Source organism: Plectropomus leopardus, chromosome 2 (genome assembly GCF_008729295.1).
Source record: "Plectropomus leopardus isolate mb chromosome 2, YSFRI_Pleo_2.0, whole genome shotgun sequence".
Classification (NCBI taxonomy): domain Eukaryota; kingdom Metazoa; phylum Chordata; class Actinopteri; order Perciformes; family Serranidae; genus Plectropomus; species Plectropomus leopardus.
The window spans coordinates 8723772-8747400 of record NC_056464.1 but is presented as its reverse complement, the minus strand read 5'-3'; the positions used below and the strand labels follow the sequence as shown (position 1 = coordinate 8747400).

The window sequence follows — 23629 nt, the reverse complement described above, 5'->3', positions numbered from 1 at the left end:
ATCACATAATATAATCTTCAGACTCTGTCAGACTTTCCAAATGTTATCAAACTGAATGGATTAAATCTTGAGTGAAAGGTGTCATATCGCAGGAGTTTCAATGCTCCCGAAAATGTATCCGATGATAGACGTCTGTTTCCTAATGTAAGTCTGTGGGGAAAAGTCTTGTTTGTAAAAGTATCAAATATATATGGCCTGATAAGGGAATTTCAATAAAAGTTAAGAGATCACCAAATTTATTGTAAAGTTAACGATAAGCAAGTTAATGAAGTGGACTATTTAGCTGCTGAAGAGGTTTTTCAGGAGTGGAGACAAAAACAGAGTGAGAATTGGATTGGGTTTTGGACTGGATCGAAAAGAACCGTGACTCCAAATGGACGTTAACGCTGATCTGTGTCTGATGGAAGTGAAGTTAGGAATCTGTCTGCTAACACTTTGACCTTAACAGCCTGTAAGGTTATAGTAAGCTAGGTCAATTTTGTGTTTATGTCTTGATACATTGACTCAACTTGGCAAAATTGAACTCTGTTTCTTTAGCTACAAGAGAACTGTGCGGGTTAACTAAGGCAAAGTTAAAACTATGATATGGTCAAGCAGGTTATGAGGTAGATCTATGGGAACGGTGGCTAATGGTGCTTTTCCTGTAAAATCAAATGCCAGTGTGTTTTGGACAACAGCCAGTCAACATATCCAAGATAAGAAAATCTCAGCTGCTTGGTAATAAAAGCTTTGTTTTTATTCTGCAACTGTGTGCCAGAGGGTTTGATCATTTGAAATGGCTTTATGAGGCCCAACAATGTCAGTGTTGATGCTACTTTAATTTAACTTTGAAATGACTGTACTCATACTGTACCTACAGCGTTTGCTATTTGGATTTCATCTGCTCATGCTGTTTAACTGTAGCTTGTGTGTACAGAATGTCTTTTTACCACAATGATGTATGTTTTTGACTATTGCACTTTTTGTAATAATTTTATTATTTTAGGATATCTACTAATATCAAGTAAAGGGACTTACATTTCTTTGATTATGTGTACATCAACCCCTTATAAAATAAAACAGAAATTAGATTAATTAAATTTGAAGACTCAACCAACTCACTGTCATGAAAACCTGATGTAAATCACAAGACTTGAATAACAGATTTGTTGTTCCTTTAATCAGGATTTGTTTCCTGCAGCACATTCTCTGCAGACACACACTTATCAACTGTGAAGAAGAGGAAGCTCTCATCAGAGCGCCGATGTTTCACCGTGGCTGATGTGATTACTCTCACGTTCATATGGGAGCTCAGCAAAACAGCTTAATGGACTAATAAATGGTAAGCGAACAAGGGGATTCTGCCTAATGTAAAATATTAGTGGTTTGTCAGGCAGTCGTGGCAGTCGTGGCTACCCCTAACATTTACTGAAACAGACACACACACACATACACACATCCTCACACACTTGAAGCCCTGAGAGTATACCTCTGTTTGCGCGTACCAAAAAAAATCCCATCTGACTAAACTAGCAGTAATGAAATTGTGTATTTTTGTGTCCATGTCTTCCTGTATCTTATGCGTGGGTTTTTTTTTTGTGTGTATTTGTGTGTGCCTAAGGGGATGCTCATTAGTTCATCGTGCTCAGTGATGTGAGACTGATTGACTGTCTTTGTCAGTTTGATCCAGCTGCTCTTGTTTTTAAATGTGAAAAAATGACATCCAGTAATCTGATAAAACTGAATGAGTTAAACTCACTTAAGCATGAGCTGTATATTTAGTAAGATTTGTTTGCACAGTTGTTGATTATCTCCTGCAAAAAACCCTGAGGGAAACAGCTGGCTCTCTCAAAAATCCACCTACCTGCTCCTATAATGCTCACTAATTAACATGTTATAGTCGGTTTGTTTAATCTGAGCACAAACAGAAATGTAAAAATGATAATCGACTCTCTGCAGTCAAGCTAATGAGCATTTTCCCAAAATGTCAAATAACAGGCCGTTCTGATTCCCAGGTTCTCAGATACTAATGCTTTGTCACGGCCCTCGGCATGTCATATTGATGCCAAAGGCATCCTTTAGCGTCTTTATCAGACGCAGCAAGCTTTCAGCACAATGCATTCTGGTAGTTGTCGGTTTTCTTCCTCTTAATCAAAAGTGAATGCCACAGCCCTTTTGCCCTGCTTTCTCTGATCATGCAGCACCACTTTCAAAAGTACTGGCATCTTTCTACAGCCTATTTAATAATAAATTTCCATCTTTAATATTCAGTGCATAAACTAATAAAACACATGGACCATTTGTTCTGAGCGTGTGATGATTATATCCTTGCAAACACGCATGATGATGTTCTCCATTTAATCAGCAGAATATGCTGGGCATAACACTGTGGGAGCATGATATAATCCTTCACATGGGAGAGAGGAGAATGAGATAGAAGAGAGAGATGCACAGAAAAAATGTGAAAGGAGTGTAAACATTGGCTGCGTTCAGGTCCAAAGCTCAGTTTCTATTTGTATCTCTTTTCTTCTTTTTCACTAAGTTGTTTATCTCCATATCTCCCTCCTCTCTCTGTCTGTCTCGTTCTGGTTACCTCTTCCCTGACCTTCAGGAGCAGACAGTGATGCAGACAGATGTACTCTGGGGGGTTAAACTACATATCCAGCTGCTTCTCTCTCTGTTAGGCAGACGAATAACAGCCTCACTTTACTGAATTCTGTGTTCACACAGCAGACAGAAGCTTTAATTGCCTGATTTTTAACTGAATCAAGTGATAATACTATAAAACTTATTTAAGCCTAGTCCCAACTGAATGGCCAGTGCCTTTTACAAGCCCTGTGTGGCATCACATTTTGACAAATAAAGACCTGTCTCAATTAGAGGCCTGGTCTGGTTACCATGCAGTTTATTTTTATATAAGTTCTTATGTATAAAACTGGGTTGCTGGCCACTCACTGGAGATAACCTTAGTTAGCTGCTTAAATCAAGCATAAAAATATGTATATATGTTAAAACTTTTGTCAATATGGACATACTATACACATCCTAAGCTTTAAAAATTCTGCACAATTCAATCATTCAGTTATTTTTACTGACACAATGAGCAGCAAAGAAGACAGTATTACCGGTACAGTAAACAAGAGAGACGCACACACAAAAACAGAGAGAGATTAGTAGATGTAGAAGAGTAGTTTAAAAAAAAATCAAACGAAAAATGTCTAGTGGATTATATTTATGATTATATATTTAAAGCTACATTGCAAAATTCTTATACTTATTATATTATACTTTTATATGATACTTATACTTTTTTTTCAGGTAATTTCTGTCTTTTTATTTTTTGTTTTGCTTTCTCTTTTTTTCTTGTGTTTTGGGGCAAATTTTCAGGGCAATTTTTATACTTTTCACAGATTTCTTGCTGTCTACTGGGTCATCACTTCTTTTGTTTCTCATTACCCTCAATCCATGTTTTTGAAAAGCGAAAAAAAAGAAGCCCACTTCCCCATCTTTAATGGGTTAAAAAAAAATTTGATTGTATTGCCTTTTTTGCTGAGCAACAGTTTTGTGTAAAAGGAATTAAAAGATGTCCCATATAGACGCCTGTTCCAAATATAAGCCTTTTGAGTTTAATGTTTAAGCAAATCATAGCCCGGGTTTTTTTTGGTTTTTTTTGCAGTTTTACTGTATACAAACAGGTCTAATAAAACCACTTCATCACAGTACAACCTGCTCTACATTTATTTTGTGCACTTGACTTGGCAGCAATTTAACTCACCTTGAGTTACCTATTTGCATCTATTCTACAAAGAAATCATCAATTCTAACCTTTTTTTCATCACCTTACAACAAGAAGCCATAAACACCAATGCACAGTGATGATATTTGGGTTGAAAGTATTAACCATTCTAGTAGCTCTGTGATCTAGTGGTGCGTACATATTTATGTAATTCATTTATGTTTTTCCATCTCTTTGTACTATCATACTTTACATTATAAAGCAGAGACACTCAAAACCCTGCTTCTGATTGCATTCAGTCCCTTTGCATTATCTACTCCTACTTATCCCACCATAGCCCTCATTTCCCTTTGAAGCCTGCTGATCCTCTGTGGCTAAGCTTCAGTGGTGGTACCAGTCGTAGCCGGAAAAACCCCAGTTAATCTGCGAGGGTCTACAGACAGGAAAGGAAGGAAGGCTTTTGTATTTGGCATAAAAAAACAGAATTAGATTGCAGTTTGTGCTCTATTATTAGACATGAGCTGTTCATTCACACAGCGACCAAAAGACACAAGGAAGTAGAGGTAGAGCTCAGAGTTCAGGACTTTGAACGCGCTTAATTAACAAATGATTTATTGGTTATAAAATGGTATTCTCAGCCACTGGGGCCACCCTTTCAAAACTGAAGTCCTTCAAGTAAGAATGGAGTTACAAAAACATTTTTGTATGGCAATCTACATAACCAGAATACCTGTAAAAAGTAACAGTGGCTTAAAGGGATACTTTGTAGCTTTTCAGCCAGCTTTGCATCATAATATTGTGGGTAGCATGTGCAAATGAACTGTGGTAAACTTCCTTTAATCTTGCCTCCGCCCAGACCTTCCTGCTAATTTGCTGGCAAAAATACGCCTGAGGGCGCTTTAGATTGTACTGACTCATTTTTGCATGCCCGCCACCATGTGCACAAACAAAATAACAGAATAGAAGTGAATCAGGACAGAGAGACAGACGTGCTATCCTACACTCAGATCAAACAAGGCAAGAAACAGGCAACAAAATCATGGTTCCTATTTTATCAGAACTGCTTAATTTTACGGTGTGATCTCAGTTTTTTAGCCTCCATTTTTATACAATACTGAAACAGTACGGAGCCCGATACATGTTCACAAACTCTGGAATTACAGCCAAACAGTGCTCTTAAATATATTTATGAGGATATTTTATGCAAGAAATAGGCCACACAGTAGTGATGCACAGCTAAACTCATAAACCGTGGGTCAGGCGGTTCGGTTGCTTTGGCTAGTTCGGGTAAGCTTGTTAGAAAACACCGATTCCCGGAGGGCAGTTCATAAAGTGACGAAGCAGTGCTCTGAGCAACTTATTGATAACTTTCTGCAATAATCTAACTCCTTTCTTTGTTTCTGTCTCTCAACAGGCAGCTTTATCATCAGTGCTGCTGCGCTCAGGCTATCCTTAATTCGGCTTTTAATGAGGAAAATATGTTGAAGGCCAACATATTAAAATCTCTCTGGTCACCATGTCTGGTAAAAATATATTAGTCTGCAAATATGTTGGCCTCACACCGTGTCCTCACAGCAAGCAGGAGTATGTCAGTCTGCACTGAATATGCACTTCTGTAACGACATGTAAACAAACTAGTGTGTCGATCAGCTGTGTGTTTATATCAACAAACCAGGTAGGTTATCAGCTGTGTGCTCAAAATCATAGCCTCAAGACATAAACTCTTAAAAGATGGATGAGAACTTGCTGTTTTTCTGTTTGTACAAGAAAACAAGTTTGATATTCTGATATTTACTAGAAATTACATAGAATATAGCCATCAACAGGTAGGCTATTACCAGAAAATTTCAGCTCAGGTTTGCAGGTTTGCTGTTCGGGTTTAGGTCATTGATTGACACATATGTTTACAGGTCGGGTGGAGTGGACTGGCTCTCTTAATGGGCCGGGTTGGCCCGCCCATCACTATGACACAGTGACAGCGCCTTGGTTTATATTTGATAATAACTGCCTAATGTTTGCTCTGCGTTTGGAGGAGAGAGAAAGAGGGCGTTCTCTCTCTCCGTCTCAGCTTCTTTACACTTTGTTTCCGTGGTGGTGGCAGGCATACAGAAATAGGTTAGTACAATCTATTGTTTTAGAAACAGCCCATATTTTAAAAATATTGATTAGAGCAGCTTTAACCTTAAGCAGATCTTAAACATTGTACAGCCACGCTCAGATTTTGCAGGTTTATTCATTATTTAAAAATAGTGCCATTATATGTTTGAAAATGCTGTCATTGATTGTAGTACAGGGTTTTGCAGAATCATTTAATATCAACACTGTGTTACTAATGAAACCCAACATAGTTTATTTTCTCTAAAGTTTAGAATTTCTCCAAATTTGAGGCCCACACTGTATATCATTTGGGTTCCCCATGGCTGAATGACACTTTAGTAAGTGAAATGTGGGTTCTTACCCTGAGTGTGCCGTATATTGAGCTGATTTATCTGCTCAGTGAACTCGTTCTCCTCAATGGTCTCAGTGCGAGGAACAGAAAGAGAGAAACGCCTCTTAAAGTTCTTCATCTTGTTCATGTTGCTAAAAAACAGACCCTGGGAGAAAAAAAGACAAACAGAATGACATACATCAAAAGGTATACAATTAATCTGATCCATCAATGCATGCAGTATATGCATCCGCACAGTCTTTGATGCTTCTGTTTTCCAAAAAAAGAAAGGTTCAATATTTGTTACATATGTAATACAAACTACAGATGCAAAGCATTTAGAAAAACAGGTTTGAAGTTTTCATCAAGCACAGAACATGTTTTGTACCATAAATTAAAGAAACTAAAGCGTAAACAGTCCCTGCTTCACTGCCTACATAACACGAGCTGCAGAGCATGTTACGCTGCTGTGGTGGATTTTTATGAGCAGCTTAACCAAAGACAGTTCTCTGTGTCTGATAATGAGGCAGACACAGCAGGAAAGCAGCTGATCAATATCTTCTCTCCCCCAGTAGGTTCCACAAGCCCTACTAGTTAGTTATCACTCTACTGCACTTTTTTCTCTACCTCCTCTTTTTATTCTCTTTCTCTCTGTCTGCGGCAGAGACCGATGTCATGGGGTCTGCGTGATTCCTTTAGTGACACAGATCTGTGCATATGTGTGTGTTTCTGCTCATTATTGTGAAAGCCTGAGGAGATGTGTATGGGGGGTTCAATTACAGCCAGACTGCACATTCCCTACTGTTATTTTTAGGCCTCAATAACCCATCAGGGTATTACTATGTCTGAGCAATCCCAGCGTATTTATCAGATGGCCCTGCCTGTTTTGATACCTGCACAGTGCAAGTCAGACAGCTTTCCGAGTCCTATCAGGAAAATGACATATACACATACTGTACGCACATATACATGCACAGCAGAAATGTAATTAAAATACTGAGTGCAGCATCCAGAGCTACGTCATAATAATCCAACTACATGCAATAGCTGCCACTAGCAGCGGTGAGCTTCTTACTTATAATGGAATAATACAATTTATACATAACACAACCAAGTCAAATAATGGGATTTTAATATGCAGCTCATGGTTTAATGTTCTTATGAGGGTTATATTTGCGACTGAAACGGCATGAATCATCAACTCAATGGTGAAAAAATGTTCAATTTCCCAAGAAGGAAACCACCCTGTTATGTTCCTAACAGTCCGACTTTGTGTAGATATAGATCGACAATATAATTCAATTCAATTCAATTTTTTTATTTGTCCCAGAGGGCAATTTGTGTTGCAGCAAGTGTTAAACATAAACATAATAGAACACATAAAGCACAAATAATATGACAAAGAAACATACAACAGTGGTCATTATTCAGTGCACAGGATGACTTGCACCTATGTAGATTCAAGCTACACAGGAGTAGATCAATAAGTGTCCACCATAACGCCATAGAAACTATGGCTTAAGGACAAATGTAAATAAATCTACCTTCTACCTTCTATGATAATAATACAGTGAGCATTAAATATCACAAACAACTCCTAATAACGTAAACCATTTATAATATAGTATACATCACCATCAATGGGTCATGACAGCCACAATAATGTAGCATCAGGTATGGCACCATAAAGGCCAATGTTGCAATATAGCACACAAGAACAATATGTACTGTTACTACAACACTGACATCAACATTGTCAACAACATCAATACTACAATGCATGTACTGATACTATCACCCTAAAAATGTAAATAACCTCTGTACCATGACTGTTTGACTGATGAACACTGTGCATCAAAACGTCATTTGCACTTTATTTAATATCTAAATGAACTGTGTGCTTCAATATTTTCGTTGGGTGCAGTCCTTGTGAAGTGGTCCATTCAATTGTTTGCTGTAATTTGGCCATTCTGTGAACACCGACCACCGCCTGTGGAGGGGCTGACGCGCAAGAGATTCCTTTATCTCAGATGTCTTAATTTATCATCTGTGCACAGCTGTCTAGTTTTTGACTATTCTAAGAGGGCCGGAAGGACTGATTGCAATCAATTCTGGGTAAATTAAGGCTCTTTTCAAACTATAAATCTTAGTTGACCTAGCAATCATGTTAAACCACTCTGCTCCCTTCACGCCAGCAGAAAACGTTTGTCTTCTGGAAGAGTAGGGCCTGATTTTAGGTGCAGGATTGCTGGTACTGTGCATAATTTCACAAATTCCTGCAAATGTACCACTCGTACTATGGGACATTTCCACACACATACATAATGTTGTCTAATAAATTTTAGCCAATGTTGGCTCCAGTGTAGAATACAGACTTCTGCCATGGACAGCACACCTGGCCTTCAGCAAGTGTCCAGGACTTTAAAACCATTTCAACAGTGGCTAGATCATGTAACTACACTGTCAAGGTCCATCACATAACACCACTGGGCCAAAAAAGACTTTTTCCCATTGGCTTAAATTGGGAAGGAGACATCTGTAAATCAGTGGGTGAATTATTTTGAGCTCCACAACTTCTACGAAATGATTCATTTCACTATCAGGATTTGATTCATTTGGATTGAGAACATTTTGAAAATCTAGAACACCTGCACAATTAAATCATTTTATCCCCATCTGAAGTTAGTGGATCGCTAAACCGTAAGTTAGCCGTAAGTTAGATTAAAGCATGGAGATGAGAGAAGAGGCAACCACCAAAAGAAAGACTAAGGACACCGATGCAGCTCAAAGAGATGACCACTATAGTGGAAGAGGAAGACACAACACATTACAGCAATGGATATAGTGAAGAGAATCCCGAGAAGAACATCAAAATGCAATCTATAGGATAAGGCAGTAGTAAGTGTAGTTAAACCTCCTCCAAAGTATATAAATCCTCCTGTGTGACACATTTTGAAAAATTAATTTCAGGCACTGAAGTGTTCAACAGTAACAAGGATATTTTACCTGGAAAATTCAGCAGGCGCCAACAGTAAAATAATCCCACAGTCAACAGGAGCATCAAAGAAAGGCTCAGACAGTTCGCTTAAGCAAACAGAAATGACTGACAGTGTCCTCATTGCGATGTATATCCAAGGTCTCACCATCCTCACTGCTCACTTCACAACATTATTACCAAGCCACAAATCATAAGCCATATCTTCCCCTTTTTTTGTCATTTGGTGCCCCTCATCAGCGGGTATCACTCACTGTTGTACAAATGCGCTGAATGCAATTTCTTTGCCAAACTATTTTTTTAAGACAGCAGGAGCGTGATCAGATCAGTTTGATAGCTCCCTCTCCGCTCCAGTGAGCATTAAAATGTTTTGCTGCCACAGGATAAACTACCAAATCTATCAAATGGACTCCACTCAGTAAGAAAGCTAACCAGACTGACTGGCAGACTAATGTAGACCACTGAAAACTGTGTTTTTATTTCAATTAAACCTCTCTGAACATGGCGCTAATCATTTTGGTATTTGGCATTTTACTTAAATGATACTGTTAGCATTAGATTTTCTATGTGGGCATTTTGAGCTTCTTATCCATCACCCTAGTGGACTCGGGTAGACCACCAATCAATCTCGTGTTTTTATTGAGTTATACCTCCTGAACTAAGAAGTTAAGTGTTTCGGTATCTGTCATTCATTTACAGAAATTGGCCAGCATTAGCTTTGCTATGCTACACATTTGAGCAACTCCATGATTAGTACAGATATGGGCGGAGTGCCCCCGTCTGCTCATTAGTTTAACACAGTAGCTTTCAAACTATGTACAGCATGCATGGGAATAAATAACAGCTTTAGAGAACATGTTGCAGTGGCCCTGACAGTATCCAGTTACCATTTGCAGCATGAACTGCAAACGGTGCAGTACATTTATGTCAATTTGATCGACACAGGATCAGTCACATCTGACACTGACCGGCTGGTCATTGGTCATGGCCAATCAAGCTAAAAATTGTGACTGATCAGTGCATCTCTAAAGAGAAGTGAATAAATAACATGAGCTGGAGTCAAGGAGAGGGTCACACATGGGTCCTGACAAAGTCTGGATGAAAAACGGTAAAGTTTACTAAATTATAGTTTTCATGGCTTTGAAACTAGAAGAAAGACCACAATTTAATATTTCGGTCTCCCACAGACGTTTTTACACCTAAAGAACCTGCATTTAATGACAGCACTTCACGGGTTCCCTGTGGGATTTTGCACCTCTAGTCGTCCTATGAAGCTGGGTTTTTTTTTCATCTTGCACATGAGGATGCATAATGCGTTCAAGCAGCTGACGCAATACACCATCCTACCACTGGTTTCACACTATTCCACTGATGACAACACTCCAAGATATGCAGCAATGCACCAATAATAGCAGGAAAGAAGAAGAGCACTAGCAGGTAAACATGGAGGCAAACAACGCTGGATTTAAACCCGGTTTAAAATTTTTATTAAGAAGGAAATGCACTCAACTACACTCAAATACACTTAATGTAATGGCTTCTGTTTGTTTACAAGACAGGGCTCCACAGGTCCCTCCTTAATCAACAAAAGGTGCCATTTTATCATAAATTCCTGTTATATAAAATGGAAAAGTTGAATTAATGTGAAAGATAGTTAGCTCTTTATCTGGTTTTACATCAGCCATCACATTAAGGCACCAAACCTATTATGTATTTTCATTCCTGGAGTTGAAAGCTAGGTATGTGACATGTGCACAGAGGCCTGGTAGTTTGGGGAAAATAACAAAGGCATTCTCACAGCCAGAAAAGAGTGGGTGGCAGCCATAAATTGAACAGCGAGCGGAGGAGGCAGCTCAAAAGGCGATAGTGGAAGCAAATAATCCCCAGATCAATTCAGAGAAAAGGAGGTTTTCTAATCCTGAAAAGGAGAAGCCTTTAGAGATGAATCAAATTTATGTTATGTGACTGGATGGATGGGGAGTGTGCTCTTGGCAGAAAAAATAGCAAAGCAACTGCTACATCCCTACTAAAAGTGTGCACGTCATCCTTTATAAGCCGTTAATAACACACAATCATGGCCCAGGGACGTGTGACTTCATCCATCTTGACAGAAAAGGTGTCATTAACATCTATTTCAAACATACAGATGTCATGGCAGCAATAATTTACTGCAGTGTGGCAGTTTTCTTTCAGCGCACGGTGAATTAATATTGTGATAATACTATATGATGAAGGCTAGAATGAACATAAAAACTTGGCAATCAGTTAACTATCAGACAAAATACACAGTATCAGAAAAGCCTACAAGTTTAGGAAATGGGTATAATAAAAAGCGATCAGATAAAGTAGATTAGGGAATTGAGAATGGAGGAGGAAAGAGGCTTACTGTGCAGAAAGAAATCAATACCACCCGGCTGCTTGGCTAAAGTGCTGTTCTGTTTGTGGCTGATGTTTTTCCCTTTGAGAATTCACCAGGTGGCCTTTATGAAGCCAGACTTCCTCTGTGTCTCAGCTGGGTAGAGCTATACTGCAGGAAGGGGTACCTGCAGCACATATGCAGGAGTCCGAATTAACAAAGCACACTGCAGTTGATACTGTGGTCTAAACATGTAATCCACTCAAGCAAATTGGCATCTGTATGAAAAACAACAGTACAAAGACCTCTTTGTGTCAAAAGCTGGATAACAATGCTGCAGTCTTTCACTAGTTTGGTTTGTTGTGATCTGTCAGAGGAAGAGGAGGAGGATTGTGGTTATTATAATGTTGATGGAAAATAACCTTCTGTTCCAGGATCTTTTCACTGACGTTATATTGTGCGTTTTCTATTCAGTGCTCTCTATCAAATAAGTGTAACTGTGTTGTTACTTAGACACGTGTAGATGTTTCAATTGACATATCATAATATTAATATATCTAATGACCTAATCATCCTCATCCTTGAAACATTTTACAGGAAATAAATACATACAGAAAAAAAAAATCCAACACTTAACCAATGTCCTTCACTTGAATCCTATTTAACATCATACTCTTAGGTGTAGTTATGCTGCTTAAGTTTTCTTTAATTTTGTAGTGTTGTTTTACCTGGCCCTGACAGTTTCTGTCTGATAGTGGGCTTGGACAGTATGTAATATTTCACACCTTCATGCACTGAAACCTTCCACTAACTTTTGAATTCAAATTTCTCTTGGTCATGGAAGACTGATGCAGCTTAATGGCCCTATATTAACACATCATAACGCCTCTAGAAGTTTTTCACAAGGGTGGCCAGATGGACCCACTTAAAGTGTTGGGGCTGGCACCAAAAGCAAAAGCTATAACTAAATATCAGGGATTCCACTGGGCTGTTGTAGTATAAAGTTGAAAACTATGGCAGTATGTGAGAAAAGTAATTGCCAAGTAATTACTAATGTACTTTGGTGTCTTATTTCACACTTAATATGACTAATTATTTGATATGCATAGACTAAAATGATTAAAGATAACATTTTGTTTTCTTAAACAATCCTACTTTAATTTGTAGCAAGAGTCTGCTTTCATCACCAACTGAGCCCCCTGTCTCCATCATGTACCGCCCTTTCACCAACCCACTACTTTGTGTGGGTGCAGGGAGGTGCTGTGGATCGAGAGGCAGCATGATTGGGAGACCAGGCATGTCTTAGCCCTCCCTCCAAGAACTGCACATCATTTTTTGCAACTTTTTTCACTTTCCAGGGAGGAGGCACTTAAGCCTCCTCTCCCACTTAAGGGGGTTTAGTCACTCCTTAAAAAGACAACTTAAATTTTAGGGATCTGGATTGTAAGGAACATAACATTTATCGGGCAACAAGCCTTCTTAGGTTTAGAGAAGACTCATGGGCACCAAAATTTAGGTTAAAAATTTGGATTTAAAACTGAATGTGCCGACAATAGTAATTCTTAAGGTCTGTTTATAAAGTGGGGAAGCATCATTCCGGTGCACTCCAGCAGCACTAAATCCCTGCTTAGAGATTAGCACCAAACATTGAAAAATGAAAGCTGAAAAATGCTGATTTCTCTAAATGAGAGCCTCAGTAAAATGTTTCAAATGTAAATATTAATATGGGAGACTGACCAATAAAGCTTTCCTTGCAGCGTTCGATGAGAGCAGAAGAAACACACATGCATATCTAAATTAACTTCATTTCCAAATATTTGTCAGTCATGACTAAAAAATGACTCAAAATGTAGTGAGTTTCACTGTGCAGACATTCCTTCTTGTTTACAGTTCACACTCAAGTCATGGCCAAGAATGTAATCCAAACAGAATCTTCAAAACCAATTTCTTTTCTTCTTTTAACAGGTCTGCCCACCTTTGAATGAGTAATATGTGCCATCAACAAAACTGCATGTTTGTGTTCAGCCAGAAGTGGTCAACATGCAACATGTTAGCTGTTTTCAGGGTCTCGCCCAGAACAGAGACTGCTCTCTCTTTTTACACTAACCTTGTCCTCACTTGCTTTCTCTTCTCTCCTTTCATCCACACTCAGCTCTGGTGTTTGAAAAAGGATCCAAAGTTCTGCTTTTCTAAACAGGATACAAAGAAATGTACCAGCCCCCTCTCCGAGCCTCTCTTTATTAACTTTCCTCTCTTTTTTGCCCTCTTGAACAACTTAATTGGTAGGGTCATGAGTAAGACAACTGATGGCAACAGACAGCGTGTGTGGAGAACTGGCGGTGTGCTTCATTTATTTTGTAGACAACAGACTCCTCTGTTTGGAAAAAGGGTACAATTTTAGGCTCTGAATGCTTGTAGTCAATCAGCAGTATTTAGTATCATTCTCAAAGTAAAAAAAATAAAAATAAATTAGACCAGGAGGCTCACTTTATTCACACTACATATTCAAATATAATAATTACACTAAGTTTTCAACAAATCAGTTGCTTAGCTGGTGCTCATGGTGCCTGCAAGCGCCTCGTCGCCTGCAAAGAGGCAATGAGTAGCCTGCAGGGCACGTTCTTAAAATAACTGCGGTCAAGCCAGCCGTCACTTGCATCTCTGTGGTCAAATCAGCCTACAACTGTAGTCCGCTCACATACTGACACTCATATATGCATTTAACCCAGACAGAGCTGACGGGGAGAGCTAGTGACGGACGTGGCAAAGTAAGTGGAATCATACGTGTGAGGTTTTCAAAATAAATTGTTACAAAATATATATTATGTCCAGGTTGGGAAAAAAAGACAAACCCTCACAAGACAATCCCATGGAGTATTCCCGACCTTCCTGATGGCCATTTCGTGCCTGAATCACTTCATGTTACTACATGTCACTTGTTACATCATGTTTGCTCCAACTCTCATCTCAATCCCCATTCCTCTCTGATTTCTGCTTGTCTTTCTCAGCTGCTATCACCATCTCATGCATCACCATGCGGGTTTATATCTTTCTGTTTGGTTGGTTTGGTTTTGTAAATGTTTGCTGGATGTATCTAACTTTCATTTATTTTCTCATGAATTTCACATGACAACCCTCCAAAATACAGTCAGTTGACAGTGGGCCATTCATACAAAAGCATCTCTAATATTACAGATAAAAGCACAGTCATGTGATGTGTATTTACGGAAAACACTCCCAGCATTGAGGACAAGTGCCACAAGGCTGCAGCCAAGACTTCCAAATTTTCAGCAAATAATCTTAAATAAAAGGAAGAATTATGTTCGGAAATGGCTAAAACAAGCACTGTTCGACCTGCCTGTAGACAGTGATATAGCTGCAGCATTTGTCTCATTCTTGTGAATTTGATATCTCAAGAATGTATTGAGGGAATATCTTTAAATTTGGCACAAACGTCCACTCAATCTTAACAATGAATTGATTAGACTTCGGTGGTCAAAGGTCAAGGTCACTATGACCTTGCATCTGCCTCATTCTTGTGACAGCAAATTCTGAAGAAGACATTGAGGAAGTTTCCACAAATTTGGCACAAATGTTCATTTGCACCCAAGAATGAACTGATTAGAATTTGATGTTAAAAGAGTCAAAGGTCAAGGTTAATGTGACCTAATAAAGCATGTAAATATTCATGTGCTAAAAATTCCAGCAGATGTCTGATTAAATAAAATTAAGGAGTAATGACATTTTATATCCGAGGGGTCAAAGGTCCACTTCACTGTGACATCATAATGTTTTGCGAAACTTCTCTGGCCATTACTCAACATTATATCTCAGGAACAGAAGGGGAGACATTAAGTCAGATACTAAATTGGTGACTCTAATTTTGGGTGCCCACCTTGAAAATGTGCTGATTGTACAGATCTTCTTTGCTGTTGGGGGGAAGCTGTGTGTGAAGCATCCATCTTTTCACAGACATGGATGTAAACTGTGAGTGCAACTTGACTGGTGAACTGAGGCACACAACCACCAGGTGGTAATTTAAGTATTTATGTGTTCTACCAACAGTGAACATTTCCTTTAACCATGATCACAATCATTTCCTAACATCAAGCTGTTTTTGTGCTGAACACTTAAATTGAGCAGTGGAAAATCAGCACACTGTTAAATGAAGCATTGTACGCTTATATGAGTTGTTTTAAGAGGCTCAATTTGTTGTTTTGTTTAGAGGTCTCACAGTTTAAAATAGTGGAACTTTTTAAGGGCCAATTGAAGGGGTTTTTTTTTGTAGTTGTTTTTTTTTTTTTTTACATATGTCTTTAGGACAGCAAAAAAAGTTAACTATCATTTTATTCTTCGCAATGTGGAGAAAGCTTTGAAGCAGCATGTAGACCTCATTTAGTGAAATAGTGTTTACAGAAAACTGAATTGAACAGCTCAGATGATAAGACATTTCTTTTTTACGGCATTTTATGTCTGGGCAAAATTTCAAAAGAGTGAGGCTGTAATGGGGGTACTGTGACTCATTACCTCTGCATTTTTTAGAATCTTGGCAACAGCCCTGCTGCGTGTCTTTGACTGAAGTTTGGGCTGCATCAGTAACTTTCTAGTGTGAAAATACAGACATTAGCCACATTTATTCATCAGAGGCAGTAAAACTTACTGATATGAGATTATTTTGTAGTTTTGAAGTAAATGTACAATCTGTCTGCAAATACAGATGTATTGATAGTGATTCTGATGATTTGAAACTGTTCTGATACTCGCTTTCAGCAGTATGATTACACCACTAGCTTGTCTCTTGCTCTCTCTTATTATTAATGTTCACTGCAGTCATTCTGCTGTTCTTTGCTACTAACCAAGAAAAGACACGTTCTTGTCATGTTATAGCTGTGTTATATTTATCTGTTAATTAAAAGAAATTAATGTCATGCCCTAAATGTCAACTTTATGATACTGTATCAAAATGATATTAAATATTCATATTTTTCAAGACACTGTATAGTAGTTAGTAATTCCACAAGGTACTGTGACAACGCAAGTACAGTCCCACCAAATCATGTTTACATTCACACAAGAAGCCAGGTTACCAGCGGAAATCAGTTTAAGTGACCTAAGGACATGGGGACGACACACATCTGGTGACCTACTGTAGTTGGAGAGCTAACGACTGACAGAAAACCACATTAGAGTGTTAGTCTGTCCAGCCTGTTCTTTCTTTCTTATTCCAAACTCGTCATTTATCTATGGCCATGTTCAAAACTTCTGCTACCCTGTGTTGATTTTATATTTTTGGTGCTGGACTGTTCATTAGGAGCACTAATGGATTATACATACTGTTTGGTTATTCGTTGGACCTCTCAGGGCACAGAGCGTACTCTGGGCACAGACAGAGCAGCAGAATGTCAGGCACATGAAAGTGAAACATCACTATTATTTGTGCTGTGTCTAAAAGTTTGCTTTCACTCCCTCTGCAGTGGCTGCCCCTCTTATCCATTGATCTGAGCGAATATTAGAGAAAGATCTGCCCAGCAACTCAAGTTCCTCAAACTGCTCCTGAGGGAAAAGAGAACTCATGGAAAGCTCTGTCTGTGCTGCGTTCACAGATCCGCAAAATTTAAAATTTAGAGAGGACAAAGAATAATTAAAAAAAGGGACACTCAAGTTTAAGAAAGGGAAGTTTGCCAAGAAGAAAACTACTTTCTCAAGGAGATATCTAGCTCTGAGTATCATGCCCTTCCCTCATTGAAACCAGGTTTCTCATTTGTGACGTTAAAGAAATGCTGAAATGCAACAGTAACCCAGTTACATAAGTACATGAAAACACAGTGAGTAACTTGGAGCTATTGCAGTGGGAGGAATGGATAAAAATAAGAACTGCCCTATACAAACAAAATATTGTTCTTTTGGCCAAGGACCAAATCTGGTGGAGCAGTTCAGTGGTGGTTGCCTCTGAGGGGTTCGAGGAGGAGTGTGTTTGATTCAGTAAAAAGCCATATGTCATTTGTCCAGTGACCCATGCAGCTCCGGCTAAATGAATATACACAACCCCCCTCATGTGTACTCATTTAGAATGGGGCCAGCTAATGGAAAAGATGCGGGGCTGTTTAGATGGGCTTCACTGTTTTATACAGGTCAGTGGGCACAGTCATCAGAAAATATGACACACTCAACAATCTATCTACATATAAGGCATACAGCACAGGCATGAGGATACACAACCGTTGACTCATGCTGAGGGATGAGTTCACATGTGCATGTGCTCAGATTTAAAACCGCAGGCAAATATTCTCTAACTCTCTCTTTCCCTTTTTTCCCCTCTGCCCAGTTTGATGAAACTGAATGAATGACTGATTGACCCTGAGATTCCATTAAAAAAAAAGATAGAAAAAGAAAAAAACGCTCTGGCGCAGTGACAGGACAAACCATTAGCCCACTAACAGTGAGACCACAGCTTCATCTGACCGCTGTGTTTCTCCAGCGAAACCTGGCACAGCAGCTTCCTGTTTCTGACAGCCCGACGGGCTGCCAACACAAGCTGTGATCTCTGCGAGGGTCAGGAGGGAGGGAGCAAAGACAGAGATGCAGGGAGCAACTAAGGCTACATCCACACTATGTTTTCACTTTTAAATACTGTTTGAAAGTGAAGCCCTGTTTCAGAAATAATCTCCGTCCATACTAATATGTCTGAAAATGCAAATCACATGACCATTCACATACACCGACATGCATCTACTCCATCTACATCTCTCCTCTGCAATTGGGTGCCTATACAGAAAATATGGAGATAGAAAAAAATTAAAAATAGGCGATGGACTCCCTCCCATTGCCAGTAGACTGGAGCAGTGTACACGGCTCAGCAGTAGAGATATGTGCAATTCTACCTTTATTTTTTTACTAGTGTGTCACCCTTAAAGTCACTGACAGGGTGGAAAACAGGTAAGTAAACAGTAGCACGGAAGCCAGTGAAAATGTTACGATGGTTCTATTTTTATCTGTTACTTATTCAGCCTCTCTCTCAAACTCAGTGCACACTAAGTTTGAAATGATTTTTGAGTGCTGCTTGGGCATAAACAGCATTTTGTGGTGATACTTCATTGCATCTCACCAGCTGGAGCTGATAAATACCCATTAAAACTGTGGAGTCATACTCATGCTGGTTGTAACCTTCTTATTAAATTAAAAATCCAGATGTTAACAGATGTTAGTGGGTTTTCTGTGCAATGGAAAAGGACGCATAATAGTAAAAACCTTGAGGTACTTATGTTGATGGTTTAAAAAACATTTCAGCTGTGACCTGGCATCACAGTAACACAAACTATAAAGTAAAATTTTAACAGCAGAGATGCATGGACAGGCTATACTGTACCTACACGGAGACACTAAGTGAGGAGGGAATGCATCTAAATGTTTAATGACACAGTCATATGTTTGTTTCATGTGCAAAGCTTTTCAGACTTCAAAAAAGAAATGAGCAAGAGCTGCTTTCAGCCTCACAACAGAGATCAAACACTTGACTGCGAGCAAAGAGTGGTTTAGTTACATCACTCAGAAATGAATTCATCACAATTAATGTGAGGAAATCCTCCTAACATTGCTTTGTTCTCTCATTTTTCTCATACCTTGCTTTTTTTCAATGCCATTGGACAATTTGTGCGTGTCTCTGTGAGTGTAAGAGAGAGATATACAGAGAAGCACATGCACACATCTGTCTGTTTCATCTGTGTGTGTGCGCGATGGGTCATACGCACTAAAACTGACCTTGGGCCTGAGGTTACATTACTGTGTGCTCCAGTAGTTCATGTAGACTGAAAATACAGCTGTGCTTGTGCAACTGTGTGTGTACACACACATGCAAACACACACATGCAGACAAATTTTCCCTAAAGGAGACGAATGGTGGTGACAGCGTTGCTTCACAGAACCAGAGTGGTGAGAAAGAATCACGGTTAAACAGCTGGTGTGTTTAGTCTGTAATGCAGCTAATCCAATTTTTGCTGCCATTATCCAGCCACGGTCCAACAACAACACAGACATATAATGGAGATAATGCAGGTCTTTGTCAATAACATACAGAAATCCACTACATAATGGGCGCTTACAGAGTTCATACAGAATTTATAAATTAAATCAGCAGGTAAACTGTTAAGCTAGAGTTGCCTTCAGCTGTTTCTGTAAGTAACTGAGATAAAGTTCCTTAGCTTTGTGAATCATGAAGTACATGGCTGAATGAAGTTTGCCTCAGGTCTTAAAATAATTCTGTATAGCAGACCTTGCATGTTTCATTACAATCTAAAAGACTATTTTTTGAATTCTGTTCAAGGAAGTTTTTGACTTCATTGACAGAGAAAACAAATGTACAAATTGTGCTTTTCTCTGGTTGCAAATATAAAGATTATAGGAAAACCATCTCGGGATATGTGCTGGCTAAACTGGCTTAGCATAAGGACGGGAGGTAATAGCCAACAGGTTCTGTTAGATTTCATATGTATTAAACAAAATGTGATAATAAGTGAACTTTCAATGTGCTACTTTTTTACTTTTGGAAAAAGACATACTAGCTGTTTCCCCCACAACCAGTATTAATGCTTAGCCAAAAGCTAGCTGGCTTTAGCTAAAAATTTCACGTACACGCATATCACCTACTTTCTTGCCAATAAAGTGAAGGTTGTGCTGTGCCACTTTGTCTGTCTGTTCATGTGAGTTTCAACTGTGTGAGTCTCATGGTAAATGCTTGAGAGCATTTTCTCTGAAAACAGCTGCCTGCTGCTGCAAACAAGATTGATGAGAGCAGCGTTTGCAAAAAAAAAAAAAACTTTAAAGAATGCTAAAAGGGTCAGTGGGTCTGAGGGAAACTGCATGGCAGGACAACGACAAGCAACACCCTCCACATTGTCATCTGAAAGCAATCATTTTCTCCATTAGACAGAATTTTGATGCAGGAGGGGTCAAAGAAACTGAGACCCACAACGCCTGAACATCAGCTGAGTTTGTGGATGATCATATCCGTGTTGAGTCCATAACACACAGAGCTTTGTGAAGGTCAGATCATCAGCAGATTATATTCTCATGAATTCAAAACAAAGCTTTGAGATAAACTCTGCCCTCAATAGGATTGTTGCCTTTAAATCATAGACTGCATATAAAGATGGATGACACGCCCCCACTTACCCCCACTATGCTTTAGTGGGGTTAAAATATCCAAGATGCAATGGTGATGTCATTGAGAGAAGTCTGCGCAGTAGCGACATCCACTGTGGGGGAGTTGACGCCAAAACATCTGTCCAAGAATCGCGAGCAGCCCCATTGAATGCATGTGTATAGTTTGGCTGTAACAGCTGTCAATCATCGCAGAAAATCCCCTTTTGAACGACTGAATAACTCATTAAAACCAAACTTATAACAACAACAAACATGAGAGTGATGAGATCTACATTCAGTGACAGAAACCATCCTTAGAAAAAATGCATTTGGCATGTACTTTGAGTTTTTAGTTTGGCCTATGCCCCATTCACTAACATGGAGGGGCGGGCTTTATGACCTACACTGCAGTCTGACACCAGGGGGCGATCAAGACTGAAAAGTTACACTTGTTGGTATGTCGTCCATCTTTATACAGTGCTTAAAAAATGCTTAAAAAAACATAGTCCAACTAAAGAGGAAGTTGGGACTACAGCCAGTTTTGAATTCCTTGCTTTTACCTTAGAGGCTGCAGTTGCACCCTAAACATTCTTCTTATGCATGTTACAGAGACTTGGCTTCAGCCCCATCTGCAATGAGTGCGATGATTCAAGAGACAGATGAAACCCTTCCCACTGTCCTACTCTGATAATCAATTCTGCCAGACACCTCTCTGTGCAGTGTTGTGGAGAAAAACTAAAGCCCTGACAGATAGTAACCAGCCTTGAGCTTGTGCCCATGTCCCTCTAATCAATTATGAAAACTCCAGCACACTTTTGCTTGACATCTTTGTTATATGTTACACAAAGACTGTAGTCAGAAATATGATGTCACATTCTCTCTCTCTTTGTGTCCGTGCTGTAATAAAGATGAGCTTTTGTTTCCTTCCATCCCTTCTTTTGTTGCAGTCAGGCCTCACTAGACAACAATCACTGCATTATTTGCTTTGCTACATGGCTATACATCACACTCTGCTTTTCTCTGCCTCGTATTTTCTTCATTTGTTTATCTCTCAAAATCCTTGGCTTCTCATTTAACTTGCTTCTCCTCAGATTCTCGCTCAGTACAGTTTTACTGAGGATATCGTAATGGAGCTGTCACAGGCAGAAAAATTCAGTGTTGACAGCAACAATAAAACCCTCTGTCTTCCTCTCTGTGTCCGTCTGCATGTCACCCCCTGCTCCCATGTGAACAGTAGGCCCACTGTGTCCAGTGGCTGTGAGTGAATAACAACAGCGCCGGGGTCAACATCAGACTGGCCTGTTGTATCACAGGCCACCGTGGTTTGTGCAACAGGCCACACGTGTCATGGTAGCTCTTTTGTTTCTGTCTCCCATGTGCTTGGTGCATCAGAGTAAATTCTAATCATCCATTCATGCATCTAAATGTTGGCATTACACATTTTTGCAAACCATGCTACCTAACATTTGCACATTTTTATGCAGCAGATATGTTGAAACTGTGCGTTTCTTCACGATTCAACAATGTTATGTTTAACGTTGATTAGATTTAGGCCCCAAACTACTTGGTTATGGTTGCGAAAGGATCAAGTTATACAAGGTTTTGGTGGCAAAATCTCAGCTGGAAATGCTGTGATATCTTGGTGAAATAACCAATGTTTTTTGTGGCACCTTCCTTAGTGAAAATCCAGCAACACGTCTTAAAAAACATCCCTGTTTGATGGTTTAAAATATACTGGAGATACAGCAATGACATGCTTAAAAAACAACTGTTTTTGTTGGTCTTGAAAAGTGGTTTGCAGCTTGGCAGGCATCTTGCCAAGGTGTCATGTACCTCCACCTTACAATGACACTCACGAAAACGTTCAAATGGAACATATTCATGGTTTGCAAAAATGTACAATACCAACATTTTCCTCTGGCGACTGGGCTGGGCCAGAATTTCACTGTTCTGAAGTTTAATGTCTTTCTTTTCATCTTGAGGTAACTGGAATGTGTACTTGTACATAAGTAAATGGCTAATGCAGTAAATGCTGGATGACTGAACCAGGTTTAATGGATTTGCTGGATGACCCCGCATTTATTTTGCCAAATCCCACATCGTTGGCACCCAACTGCTTCACAACACTAGCTTCAAGTGAATATTTTTTTCATACAATGTTGTTTGCACAGGACCTCAGCATGGATCCCAGAGAGCTGTCTCCTTAGCTTTGTCCTCTATGACATTTTCCTTATTTTTAAAAGTGATCCAAAGTTGGAATGAGGAATAAGAGTTCACTTGCAAACACTTGCAACAAAACATCCCCGACTACCACTGCCTGCAGCTACTACACTCTCCAAATCTAGGAGATTTTATCAATGACAATTGGAAAAGGAATCAGTGACTATGCACAACCCTGGAGGCCCAATGCCTACTGAGGATGTGCTTGACTTCCGGCTGACAATATGGTTAATGATAACAATGTGGTCATAGATGGATCTTAGATAAAATGGCTTTTAATAACAACCCCACTACCCCAGCACCCCGTAACAAGAACTCTTGAGGTGGAATCCTGAATGGGTCTGATTTTCAAGACAAACCTGCCTCATCACCCACACATATGACGAACTGGTTGCGCAACCTACACTGACCAGTCAGCACAAAATCTGTGGCCCAACCTGAAACCACAAATCCTATAATAACCATGCGCTGTTCAAAAATTTCAGTTAGGCAGAACATTAAAGTTATTATTTTGAGACATTTCATACATGTTGGATACCTGACCTGAAGCAGGGCTGTGTCTTGTGGACATGGTCATAAACCTGCATGTCCACAAAGCACATTTGCACATTGGCTTTGTATTATGTCCATTTATATGGACAAAAATTGAAGTGGGTCAGTCAGAAGTCCAAGTAGGTAACAGCATGAGCAACATTGTAATAGTCATCATGCCTGAAAAATCAGACAACCTGTGGTAAGTGCAGTAAAAAAAAACACCACACACAAGTGCTTATTGCC

General features: G+C 39.3%; 1 protein-coding gene across 4 annotated transcripts in view; it reads right to left on the bottom strand.

The window, feature by feature from the left end:
• Positions 1 to 23629, bottom strand: part of cdk18 (cyclin dependent kinase 18) — a 57307-nt gene that overhangs the window by 25418 nt on the left and 8260 nt on the right. For all 4 annotated transcript variants that reach the window (XM_042499583.1, XM_042499590.1, XM_042499568.1 and 1 more), the window contains exon 2: positions 6174 to 6309. In XM_042499583.1, coding sequence (XP_042355517.1) covers positions 6174 to 6291 — 118 coding nt within the window. In that variant the 5' untranslated portion in view covers positions 6292 to 6309. The remainder of the gene's footprint in view (positions 1 to 6173; positions 6310 to 23629) is intronic.